General features: G+C 35.3%; 1 protein-coding gene and 1 pseudogene across 1 annotated transcript in view; both read right to left on the bottom strand.

The window, feature by feature from the left end:
* The window catches only part of LOC107868160 (rRNA biogenesis protein RRP5), a 49,695-nt gene extending 37,057 nt beyond the window's left edge, over positions 1 to 12,638 (bottom strand). The window contains exons 1-5 of the mRNA XM_047408768.1: positions 12,403 to 12,638; positions 9,633 to 9,731; positions 8,517 to 8,756; positions 8,348 to 8,427; positions 7,427 to 7,484 (exon numbers count right to left, since the gene is read on the bottom strand). Coding sequence (XP_047264724.1) covers positions 7,427 to 7,484; positions 8,348 to 8,427; positions 8,517 to 8,756; positions 9,633 to 9,731; positions 12,403 to 12,638 — 713 coding nt within the window. The remainder of the gene's footprint in view (positions 1 to 7,426; positions 7,485 to 8,347; positions 8,428 to 8,516; positions 8,757 to 9,632; positions 9,732 to 12,402) is intronic.
* On the bottom strand, positions 12,624 to 13,489 carry LOC124897201 (annotated as a pseudogene).
* Between the last annotated feature and the right edge of the window lie 410 nt (positions 13,490 to 13,899).

Genomic DNA, 13,899 nt, shown 5'->3' with positions numbered 1-13,899 from the left:
AAAAAAAAAAAAAGTTGTCCCTCAAGAAGCTCAATGATTTCTTCGACTCCAAATTGTCCCTTCAAAGGTTGAAAATCAGTACATGTTAAGAATTTTAAAGAAAGATCGAGTCACGGAACGATGAACATGAAAATCTAAATCAACTGACTTCGACTTTCACTTGTATTTGTTCGAATTCCTAGATCAACCTACTTTGTATATAAATTTAGCTCATTAAAGGGAAGGCGAACCCTTGGAGTTCAATGGCAGAGAGAATTCTGGTATCTTGTTTTTGGTTAAAATACAACATACTGATTTATTCTTCAAGAACTCCTTTAAGTAAGAGTCTTATTACAGCAATAGGAAATCTAATCCTTATGAAAGTAAGAAATATAAATCCTATTCTAAAGTAATAACTATAACTAAACATAATTCTCATGATCACATTCTAGAATAATAAAGCTAAGTTACACGGACTCTTCACTTTCGGTGTTGCACTCATGTCAACATAACATAGGTGTGGGATATGTACCCGATCTGATCAACCGATTTTGGGTGCTTTGACCAAATTCGATGGGGAAAGTTTGGACAAATTTAATGATTTCTATAATCAAAACAAAAGCGAAGGTGAAATTGAAGAAAATGGAATACCTTACACATAGATTCTCCTCTTAATCAATATTTTCTCCTCAAGTTTTCTATATAATATCTCACAATATAGGCTTCATAACTCTATTTTTAGATATATAAATTATTTTTAATCTAATCGTTGCACCTGGATCCATACCTGGATCCATATCCCCAAATCTTAAGATTGAGACCACGAAGGATCCGACCTCTAGATCTGCACTCGTATTGGACACCCGTACCCGAGTCTGAGCAACTTAATAATAACGAACCTACTAAAAATATAATTAAATAATTAAGTTAATTGGTTTCAATGCATCAACGCACCCACAACACTACTCCCCACGTAGAAAGAGCTTGTCCTCAAGCTCGAATTCAAGGTAATCATCCAAAACTTCAGGAATAGTGTCAACTGAATCCTCCAATTTCAGCCAAAAAAGTCATTTGCACTAGTGAATGGTTGAATATTGTTCCTCATAGTTATAGCGTAATCCCTTAGATCTTTCACTACCATTTCTGCATAAGTGAATCGATACAAAAAGGATTTGGTTACTGGTTTGGGTTTTCCTCGAGGTAAATGAACCGACCAAACTAGTACTAGTAGCATATTTTGCCGAGTTTGTTGTATTGACAAGACTTGTTTGAGACTGTTGCTATGCCCCCTCACAAATATTACTAACTTTTTGTCGTTGCTTTGTTCTAAAGCCTTGATACAATTATGGTCGTCGATAAGTTATAGTTTGAGCAACTGCGCATTCATTTTGATCGAATCATCCAACCATGCCATAAAAATTCCCAAGTGTTCTGGAATAAGCTCATCATCCCTAGCCAACTTTTCTTGAAACTAATGCTGATAAATTTCAATTGTACCAGTTTGTTGATGTGTGACTAATTCGATCACTGGGTTTCTACTTTCAAGAGGTCCAAATCGTTGAAACAATGTTTTAAGAACTCATCCCAACTAATTCGGCCTTTTGCTTGTTTAAGCTGATAATACCATAATTGTGCTTCTCCCAACATGTGAAACCCAACCACTCCTACCTTTTCGCTTTCATTGTATGTTAATTTTCAAAAAATTATTCACAACTATGTGCCCATACTAATGGCTTGACAGTGGCACCATAAGCAGGAAAATTCATCTTTGCATACCTTGGCTGTCTAATGGGAATTACCATTTGTTTTATGATTCTAATCAATTAGTTAAATACGCGGTGTATTTCCTCGAGTACCATGAATCTGCCAGTCGTAGGGGCATGGCTCGACTCATTCCTATGAGTTGTTGGTTATCCAAGCTAGAAAGTTGTCCATGGATGACTTGGACAATTCTTTCGTTGAGGCATTGTTACATCGTTGTAGCTTACAAGTTTCGAGTCCATAGTGTTTAATCGCTCGTTCCCCTGGAAACTAGAATTGAACTCATCGCCCATTTTCTCAAGCTTTAGTACCAAATTGTAAGGAATTTTTAGAGAAGGATCAAGTCACAGGAAAATCAAAATCATGTAACTTTGACTTTCCCTCGACTTTGTTCAAATTCCTAGTTCGGCCTATCTTTTACATAAATCCAGCTCATTAAAGGAAAACTGAGGTTCAATGGAAGAGAAAGAGAACTTTGATTTCTTTTTTTGGTTGAAATGCGACTTACTGGTTTATTCCTCCGCAACTCCTTTAAATAGGAGTCTTATTACAAGAATAGAAAGTCTTCCTCATGAAAATATTTAACATAAATCCAATTCTATACTAATAACTATAGCTAAACTTAATCCTTAAGAAAATATGAAACACAAATCCTGCTCTAGAATAATAAAGGAAGCTACTAAAAATATAATTAAATACTTAATAGAATTACCTTCAACGCATCCACAACAGTACACTACCATGGCCGACAAAGTTGGCCTTGCAAAAGGGGGATACAAGCATATCCCACAAGGAAAAGTAACATTGATTCAACATATGATATCCTCTCGATATAAATACATCAAGTTTCAGTTTAGTTATAAGAAAAAGAGTAAGAAGTGCTTGAAACTTGACTTTTCACACTTAGAGATGAGATACTTTTATTTGTTATTTATTTCTGCATACAACACAATCCACCACATGAAAGCATTTTAATGATTAGTGACAATGAGGCTCATACAAAGACTTGCCACTTGTGTTTGCTCTAATACAACGTTGAAAAGTGTGAACCACAAAATAAAAACTTAAAACACTTATAGAGGAGACATTTCTTTGGTGTGGTGATTCCTATTGTTTTTTGTTCCTTTACTATTTCTTTTCTAGACTGATTTATCTTGAGTCGGGGGTCGATCAGCGTACACTTACCCTCCCCATACCCTACTTGGTGGGAATATACTGGGTACGTTGTTGTTGTTGTTTGTAAAGAGGGACATTTCTACATATTTGTAGGTTTGCAACATCATCATCCAAATTAAGTTATTTTTGCAGGATATTAGAAGGAAGTCCAAATTAAGTTATTTTTGCAGGATATTAGAAGGAAGTTTGGTTCTTCCTACAATTAAAAATTTTCCCCTTCAAACAAATGCATGAAAGAAAATTCATATCCTTTTGCTTTATTCACCTTAATCAAGAACACACTTTCAAGAAATGACATCCAAACACCAAAGAACGCAGCATAAAAGCCACAGAAACAGAGAACTTGGCCCTTCAAAGATTCATAAGATCTAATAAAGCAAGGAACGTCGGGAATCTGCATATAGATATGTAGATCTGACTTTTACGTATCCAGCTTCTAGACGTAGCTAAATATTGTTGTTAGTCGGAGAATGAATCAAAAGGGAATATTTAAGTGGATGTGAAGATTACCTGATTCTTTTGGCATAAATCCTGAGAAGGAAGGCAGCCCGAAATGAATTATATAACCATGGTCTTCCATGCTTTTCACGTAGGCACTAAGAATCTGTACATCAGAAAAGACAAGGCACGTGTTTAAAAAAATGCATAATATCAGGTAAGGGAATGTGAATAAATAAAAGGGAAATTTTGATACACCAGTTCCGAAAGTTGATTAGATAATGTATTTATCAGATAATGTACATCTTTCTTCTAGTAAAGGGAAAGGAATACAAAGTTCGGGAAGCTGTTCTATAAGGAAATGTGCAAGAGCTGAGAACACCCTCTCAAACTTGCTAGTTTTGTACATTTTTTGGAGCTCACACAAGATTTTTTTCATGTATAGATGATTAGTTCAGTCACCAAATGCCTTAGCTACCTTAAAATCAGGATGAACATCATTCGCATTACCAAGAAAAGCGGTAGCATCTTCCTCATCCCATTATTTTCATAGTTACCTGGTTTGGACCATTAAAAGGACAAAATAGGTAAATGGCCGCTTTTGATTCCTGCTATCAAATGCTAGCCACTATTTTTATTTTTTAAAAAATAAAAGTAATGTTATTAGCCACTATTTTAAACGCTATTAACATTTCATCACTTTCTTGTAACAGAAAAAGTTTTGGACAAAGTAACTCCAACTAAAACGTGGAACAAATGCTACTGGAATTTGACTGATGAACAAGTGGAACCAAGGAAAAAACCTTTCATGAGATTCAAAACCAAGGAAGGACTCATGGGGTTCAAACATTTATAAATTCAAGACTAAGGAACGATTCATGGGGTTCCGAAATTTGATAGAGCTACAAAACCAACAGAGGATTCATGAAATGCAAACCTTTATAAGTTTTCGACTTTATTATTACCAGTTATTTCACTCCGGTCCTTTGCTTCAGATACAATTGTATTTGTTGTTGCTACTGTCCTCTTTCTCCTTTATTTTCGCATGGCTTCTTCATTAATACATTTCCTATTCATACTTGATTTTGATACGATTTACTTGAGCCGAGTGTCTATCGGAAAAGGCCTCTCTTCCTTCATAGGGTAGGGGTAAGGTTGAGTGCACACCACCTTCCCGAGACCCCACTTGTGAGATTACATTAGATATGTTGTCATTGTTGTCAAACCTTTATAAGTTTAAAACTATGAAGTTTTACTTTTGCATGAAAGTACGGTTATTTCCCTATTACTTTGGAAATGGTGGCGCAACATTCATAGCAGGACCAAAAACTGACCATCCCACCAGCCCACATCTCAACAAAAAGCGTTGGAAGTCTTAGATCCTGCACTGAACAATGCATAGGAATGCTGGCATTTGTAACGAAACTGTTAAAAACCATTACAGATTTATCAATCTTATCATAACTTCCAACGTATTGTCCCGTGTATTTTGTCTCTTCATCACCTTTTTGGTGTGCACAAATTGCCTTCTCCTTACTTCTTACTGAAGTGTCAACCACTGTCCCACACCTACAACTCTACATCTTTCAACAACACTCATTAATGTTGTCTTATTAATAAAATTATTTTTGGCATTGTTAGAAATAGACAGGGGAAAATTATCGCTCTGTTAGTCTGATTTTGATTTGGTATGGAGTTTAAGGTACAGAAGACTTTTGAATCTTGTGGTCTTAAATTAAAGATAAGTAGAATGTATCAAAATGTCTTTAATCTTATGGTCTTAAATATGCCATGTTGAAAGTTGAAATTTTTTTGATAATCGTGGTGTTCGAGCCAGCTTGAGCGCACTTCGACTAATTCCACGAAATGCCCTTCACCTCCCACCAGCAACAGGTACCAAATAACTTTGTCCACCAAGGCTAAACTAGATGGGAAGAAACCACCTACTGTTTTGTCCCTACTGGGACACGAACGTGAGACCTCAAAGTGCTCAACCCACTTCATTGACCACTCGGTCGACCAAGGCTAAGACAGATGGGAAGAACCCACCTAGTGTTTTGTCTCTACTGGGATATGAACGTGAGACCTTAAGGTGCTCAACCCAATTTATTGACCACTAAACCACACCCTTGGGTGCGGAAATTTAAAATTAAAAGTTGCCAAAAAAGGAAAGAGATATTCTTTTTTGAAACACACTAAAAAGGAAAGCAAGATAGTCAAGTTGAAACGCAGGAAGTATTAGGATGTGTAAACTATGCTATTATATTGAGTCATATTTACAGACAATACATTACAATCCATTTCCATGTGTTACATTATATACATCAATATTCTAATAGACTTCTCAATATAAAAGTTTATATTCAAGAACCTCATTCAGACACCAACAAATAAAGGATTGGGACTAATACTGTTCCAACCACAGTCAAGATAATTGGTTAAATTGCAGTCTCAAATTTTCACATTCAATCGCTTTACTCCATTATATCTATCCCTCTCGTTGCTAGCTAAAGAGAGTGCACAAGATGTTCTGCAGTTGTTTGACTGGATTTCTCAGGTTTTGTAGTCCAGAATTATTTCTCTTTTGATCAAATTACAGTAATCTAGGCCCATCAGTTCGCGGCCTGTAACTTCCGAGTTCTTTTCAAGGCTATAAATTTTTATCCAAAACTTGAAATCAATCAAAATAAAGGCACCATACTTTCTGTTGAAAACGGCTTTGTTACTAGCTTTCTAAATTTACTCTGGTTATTTCTTGTCTACTGCTAGCTATTGCACGTGCCAGTTTCTGTTCCTGGTTTGGATTGATAACTGGGAGTTGCAGGCATGAACTTCTTGTACCTGCATACTCTACTTTAACTGTACGGAAAAGCCTTGTAAAAACTTCACTTTCCCCGATCAGAACACCTCGTGTTCATATCCTCCCATGTCCACAACAGCTTCCAATACTCAACTTCGCTCAGCTATTCTAACACCCATTAGATTTACTTTTCCTGCAAAAACATGTCAAGACAACCCATCTAGTAATTAACTGTCCTTTCATTCAGACGTCTTCTCCAGCCTGGCTAAAACCAACCATACTCTTCCTACCTACTTTACATTCTTCTGATGAAGAAACACTCTTATCAACAGTACATTCTTTTTATTTATTTTGTGTTGTTTCAACAGTACATTCTTTTAAAATGGTCGTATCAACTGTACATTCACAGTTGATACGACAGTTGATATGTACTGTACATTCACTCTTTATATCATTGGTCTAACCCCCTGACCAGGAGCAGATATTATTTAGGAAGAGAATTTTCCAATTAGAGCAACATGTCCATTTTGACTTCAGTTTGGTACATGCTGTTTGAAAACGTTTTAACTATTGAAAGTGACAAACAGTTTCCATCAAAATATGGAACAATAACGTTTTGTGTTAATTATTGAAAGTGACAACAGTTTAGATCAAACTATGGAACAATGGAGAATCACTTTAGAAGGTAAAAGCTGTAGGATAAGTAGTCGTTATTATATATGGCTGCCAAGTAGACCCCTTATCAAATAAGGACGACACTGGAATAGGATTATGTATGAACTGTCGAACTTACTAGAGAATGACATACCAAATAAAGATACCGCAAATTGCATCATAATAAGATGGCTAACATAAAAGATAACGACATGCTTGCTGCAATAGGAAAATACCAAAAAGGAAGACAAATTCTATAGAATGCAGTTACTAGAGGTGAAAAAATTAGCCCATGAAAACATGCTCCCCCAGGTTTGGGTAGGTTAACGACCCGCCTATTTATTAGTTATTACTCAATCCCTTTTGACACGCCCAAATTGATCCATCAGAAACCTTGCCAAAATATTTTTAAAAAGTTTTTTTTTGGATTGACAACTAGACATCCTATATAAAGCCATAATAAAAAAAATATAAAAGTTTTAACAGGTAATTAAACAAATTATAAGAAACAAACAAGAAAACTAAAACTTGGTAAAAGTTGGGAGGTTGGGTTATTTCCACTGTTTAGTCCTTTTCTTTTGAAAAGGTAACACTTGTATATATATCCAAAAATCAAACCTGCCAGAAACAGTCAGGTCTCCACAGTTACAAAGGAGTATCAAGAAGAGCTTAAATCCTATAAAAACAGCTTATATAGAAGAGAAGACGAAGACGAAGGAGTCTTTAGGTTAAATCCCGTAACAAAAGCTTATATAGAATTCTGGATCTGGTAATTCTTTAGTTAATGGAAGAGAATATGAAGGAGGAAGAGAAAACGAAGAAGGAAGAGGAAAAAAAATTGTTTGTTGATCAAAACATCCAATAAGCAAAGCTCTCCAAGAATTGGATACCATCTTCTTCAAATTGAAAGAGTATTTGTCTGAATTCGCTATATGAGAAGTTTCTGAAGGTTTAGAGATGGCTGAACTGTCTTCCTCTTGTTGGGCTAGAGAATTATATAGGTTTGGGCCCAAAATACTTGCAGGCTCACCAAAGTCCACTTCCCTCTCCTTATTTGAATTACCAGCATTATCTGACTTTCTCTGTTAAGCAACTGGTCCTGTGCTTTTTCCCAAAGCTTTCGATATCTGCTGAATGTTAGCATGCTTCTCTTTCTTCTTCTCCGATGGTAAGTTTCACCAGGGACTCCACCCAAACCTAGAGAGCAAAGAGATATCTGCCTTGCTTCAATGTCACTTCTTTAGGAATCTCTCTACCATCTCCTAATAATTCTGATCCTAGCCCATTTTAGGTGGTTCCAAAGTTGGGTCTCATCCTCTTGTCTCCACCCAATAATCCCCACAATTTTTGAAGAGTTAAGATGACCAGAATTGAAGTAGCAGTGCAGAACAACCACAAACCCAGTACATAGAGTTTGGCACATTATCTTGTGTAAAGGCCCCCGACAGACTAGACCACCATTTTAGAAGTCCCACTCCCCTTTCATAACTTGCTCAGCAGCATCGTTGGAAGCAAACTCAAAGAGAAATCAATCTTCACCCATATCGTAAATGTTTAGTCCATGAGCCTGCTTCCATGAGAAATAATCCATCTTCGTAGATCCGATAATGTTGGGACTTCTGCAGACGTGAAATGGCCAACTAAACATCTATCCAGAATCCTATTCTAATGGTGTTCCAGGAACTCCTTTAACCAGACAACTTCTCACTTCTTTAATGACGAGCCATCAACCACTTTTTTGTTTGACCATTCAAAGCTTCTGATTGCGTATGTACATTGGAGTTCCTTATCCACCAACCTAGTGTCCCCCACATTAAATTTCTGCACAAAGATATTGATAAATCTATCAATCTTGTCAGCAGGTAGGTCCAACCGGCAGTAAAAGTTACTTCGGATCTGATTTATCACAGCTCTCTTCCTCCCACATAGGTTAACGATGTTGATATACCTGTCAAAACCATTAAAATTCCTAGAGCAAAATATTCAGCAGAAACTGTCACTTCTGTTCCATCTTCTCACTACGTTTCACCACACCCTCGATGCGCCTCTCAGATTTTGTGCTAACCATTCCATTGTTTTCCTATTACAAGAAACTCTTTAGATGAAATTCTTACTTCTCTCAATCCAATCAAACCATGGTTCAGCAGTGTTCGTGGATCTTGTGATATGATAGGACTTAAATCCTATCGCAAAGTAAATAATATTGTCCATTTGATAAAAGGATAAAGAAAGGGGAGGAAAGGGGATTTTTCCGGTGATTGGAAGGACCACCGGAGCTTGGACCTGAGCCACATAGTAAATTTATTGCATTACCTCAGGACAAGTGCCCGGGAGAAAAAAGGAATTGTTATAAGAGGAATTTGAATGAGCGCATTAGCCCATTTGACTCAACTCATTTATTAACTAAACCCACTTTGTTACACCCAAATTCAGCCCAACTTGCCCATTTGACATCCCTAGTGGTGACAGCTCGAAATTACATGGGAGTGAATATTAAGCCTTAACATATCCCAAGGATAAGGGTCCAAGAAAAGTGAATGTAAAAGTAGATGTGCAATCATACAATATTGAACAAGATTAAGAGAATGTCTGAATTGTGTTATTTTAGATTCTTTTAAGCACTTCTGTTGTGTTTAGGCAAAATAAAAAAGTGTTTTTACGTACTTGTTTTTGAGACAAAATAACAAAACTAAGCCCCAATTTATGGCTTAAGCTTATATATTATAAGTTATACGCCCATCCAAACAGGCTCAAGAGGTGTACCACAAATAGAAGACAAAATATGATAATGTCACCTATGGCATTTAGGCCATGTCCTACATACCATGCACCCACCATCTTTAGCTTTGATGCTATGATGGTTGAAGGTGCTAAAGCAAGACGACATAGATCCAAAATCATAGGGACAAAAATTGTCTCAAACCTGTAATTTCATGGCATCAAGCATACTTAGCGAGTATCAGATAAAACGTAAGGAACAAATCCATAAAAATACTATCCATTAGTTGTAATTAAGGTTTACTTATTGTTGTTACATTTAAAATAAGTCCAATATTAACCATGAGTAATTCTAGTTTTGGATAAACTTGGCATTCAGTGTAGAGTTTAGTGTGAAATTTAAAGAAGCTCTAGCATTAGAGAGCCCAGCATTTGCCTTAAAAGGGAAAATTATTTACGAGCAAAGTAATATTGGAATGATCTTGGCTTGAATGAAGCAGAATGGTTAGAGAGGATTCATTTAACCAAATCTTATTTGTCGAATTCAGAAGTACTTTATTGATTGAATAACGTATGTTCACCTTTTATCCTTTCCCTAAGGTGGATTTCTGGGTTATCATACAAAAATCTTACTTATCAACAACAACAACAACAATTTGCTTTAGTCACCCTTTTCTCAACTATTTGTTGTCATCTTATGTCTCAAAATCTGAAACGCAAATCAGACTGTTGTTAATTTCTAATTTTTCTTTTTTGTTTTTCAATAACAACAACAACAACATACCCAGTGTAGTCCCACATAGTGGGGTCTAGGGAGGATAGAGTGTGCGTAGACCATACCACTAAAGCAAAAGGCTGGACTATTTCTCTTGGGGGGAAATGAAGCCTTCGGTTCTTCTTTTTTAGCAAAAGGTAAATACAAGAATATAACAACCTCCTTATTTAGGCTAAAATAAGGTAAAATATAACAAAAATGGTGCTAACTAAAAGAAATGAACATACCATTCCCTCTTGAATAACGTCAAGAGTTAAGCTCTTGTGCAATAAGGAGAGATGTAAGGAAAGCCAAATCTTTCTCTTCCCTGCTTCTTTCTTATCGTCATCCAAGTGCAAGACGATGCAAGAAACCAGCTGCCCGACGTGATATACACTAGATAGAAAATTGGTGTCCATTTCCGACTGTGAAGGTAAATTAAGCTATTAGAAAACATAATAACCCAATCATTATCTTCAACAACTACTTTTATTAGAGGAGTGATGATAAATTATGTTGAAATAGAAGGAAACCTTAGCTTGTATTTACCTTTACTAGAATTATTTGATTCGAGTGTTTCTCCATATTTGATAAAGTAATAAATATTATTAACTGAAAGAGGAAACTCCTCATACAAGATGTATACAAAATCAGGCACTCCGTCTTCATACAATATTTCCGCTTTTATTCATTTGTCTAATTTGTTTATTAACTCAAAAAGTAAACAAATAAATAGATAAATTTTGTCAAAGATAAGATCTCTTTAGTCAAAGGAAGAAAACTAGGAGGATTTTATCTTTTTAGCAAGTCATAAAGGTCATAAAGGTTATAAACAGAGACTCGATCTAATTTATGCACTGCCAAAGATATCTCATACTCTGGACGATATATCATCATCTGATAATAGAAAAGACTACCAATGCTTTCCTCCAGTATAGAACAGTAAATCAGCAATTCAGGAAATCCTCACAAATATGTGTATAAAACTGTAAAAGCTTCCAATTCAAACGTCAACATTACATGTCCCAAGTAATGGGGTTGCATATGGAAATCTCCCCTCACTTTTTGTTTAGTGGCTTAAGCCCTGTGATTTTACTAATAACTTTTTCCAGGTCACGAAAAGTAAAAAAAAATTGAGCTCTTTCTCTCCTCAAAATACCAAATAATGAATCTTGTGAATGTAACATACTTTGAATATACTACAGCTCATTGCTTAACCACTTTTAACCTTAAAACACGATGACCTTTCTATTCTAAAACATTGTGCACATTAATAGCCAGGAATTCAACCTCAAGTGAAAAAATCAGTTTAATCTTGACCAGTTGGTTTTCATATAGACAGTAACTACTACAAATCTCTCATGATGGTTCTTAAGATATTGGCAAAGAACTTAAAGGATATGAACCCTTAAAAGACTGACCAACGCTCTCATGATATTACACATTTCAAATATACTATAGCTCAATGTTTATCTATATCTAAGCCTAAACAAAAATACCTTTCTCCTATGGAAATGTTTGAAATAGTAATATCTGGGAACTCAATTCAAGTGATAAGATCATTTTAACCCTGATATGTTGGTTCTCGTGAAATAGTAATTCTCAAGAAATTGGAGAACTCAAAAGGATATGAATCCATTGAAATACTAACCAAAGGTTTCATTTAGGACTAAAAGGGACCAAGGGAGTTGTACAATAGAATCTACTTGAGATGCAATAACGACATATCTTTTAATAAGCCTTGAGAAACTATAAACATATGGACTCAAAAACTTTCCATTTAATTTAACCCTAGGGTGGGTAAAACCTTACACCAATTGATGATTGTATAACTTATAGTGCATTTTTTCAACAAAAACAATTATGCCTCAATTCAAAGCAAGCTGGATTCGGCAAAGTGAATCATCACTAACCATAATGCTTCATTTAGATCAGTACTAAATCAATATTTGAAAATTTGATTCCCTACCACTAGATATTCTACTGTCATTAATCTCTAACAAGACTTGAAGGCTCCTCCTAGAGAACTAAACCTTAACTACAACTAATTGATATTGCCTATACAAATCTTTTAACTACAACTAATTGATATTGCCTATACAAATCTTTTCTTTCAATTTACCTGATTTTTTGCAAATCTGCATGAACTCCAAAAACTGTAGTTTTTCTGATACATTCTTTAAATGCGACTCCAGGAGTACTCCGTCCCCTACTAACAACTTTAATCACCATGGATTCACACCTAACGATCAATGCATCAAGAGATGGACATAGGACATATTCAAACCATCTCAACCGATCTTTCAGTTTATCGATCTTCCTGCTTCTAGTGCATTTCTTCAAATATTCCCAAACCATGGCAAGACGTTTAACATTAGTTTGGTTTTGTTAACTAAAATGCCACCACAACTCATAGCAACGTTTGCTAGAATGGCTGATATTATGCTACTGTGGAGTACGGCAATAACTCTGAACCCTAGTTCTGAAAGATTTCTTTGTTATCAAAGGAGAAATACAAAAAAAGTGAAAGAAAAGAAACTTACAGAATTTAATAAAAATACAATTCACAAAAGCTATATCAAAAAATAAGTTGTGAGAAGATGGAATACCAGTTTTTCTACATCCTGGAGGAAGGGCGGAACTGCTTCAGATGCTCGAACTAACCCACGCAAGCCTCCTGGGAGACTGACAACAATATCTTTGTCATTTACTTCAGAAACTACTCCCCAGAGCTTCATTCCTGGTGATATATTCTGAATGCACAAGAAAGTAAAGCTGTTAAATGTTGGCTGACAGTTTCTAAATAAAACTCAGAATGCAAGTAGAGTAGACGAGATGTGTCAATAAAAAGGAACTTGTAAAGAGCAAGATGGAATACCTTTAAAGTGATCCTGTTAGCAAACCTTGGCAATTTTCCATTGATTCCACCGCCAAAAAGTGAACCTAAATCATCTTCTGCACTTCTAGTTTTTTGCAGCTTGCTGTGCTTCTTCCTCTTCTTCAGTAATCTCTCTTCTGCCTCAAACTCGGCATCCACCTCAGCTCGAACTTCATCCAACTCCTTTCAGCTCAAACAACTTCCCCCACCTCTAGGGAAGTCGGGAACGTTGTCTTCAACCTCAAGGGACATTTCATCTTTGCTTTTACCCTTCAATGCTGCACTGATTTTCTTTTTGTGAAATACTAACGTTGTTCGCCTCGGGTTTAGAAGGTTTTATAGCTTGTTTGGGATTTGCTTATTTCCCAAAATAAACACCTATTTTGATTAAAAAAAAAATAAAATAATAAACACCTATTTTGATTAAAAAAAAAAAAAAAAAAAAAGATATTTTAAAAAATTGTAAAAGTGTTTTTAAAAATAAGCAAATTTATTTTTGAATGCAGCAAAAAAAATTTTGTTTCTCAAAATAAGCAGAAGCAAAAGCAGAAAATTATTTTTTTATGATAAAAATATCTCTATCACACACAAATATATATATATACACCTTATTAATTAATTAACATATCTTACAAGTTTGATTAACGTTTAATTTTTAAGAATTTATATTTCATATTTACGTTATAATTCTTTATGATTTATATATTATTATTTTATTTTCACTCATTTTCTTTAAATAAA

This window comes from Capsicum annuum, chromosome 3 (assembly GCF_002878395.1).
Source record: "Capsicum annuum cultivar UCD-10X-F1 chromosome 3, UCD10Xv1.1, whole genome shotgun sequence".
NCBI classification, from domain to species: Eukaryota; Viridiplantae; Streptophyta; class Magnoliopsida; order Solanales; family Solanaceae; genus Capsicum; species Capsicum annuum.
The sequence above is the reverse complement of the archived record's forward strand: the minus strand, read 5'-3'. Positions and strand labels throughout refer to the sequence as shown.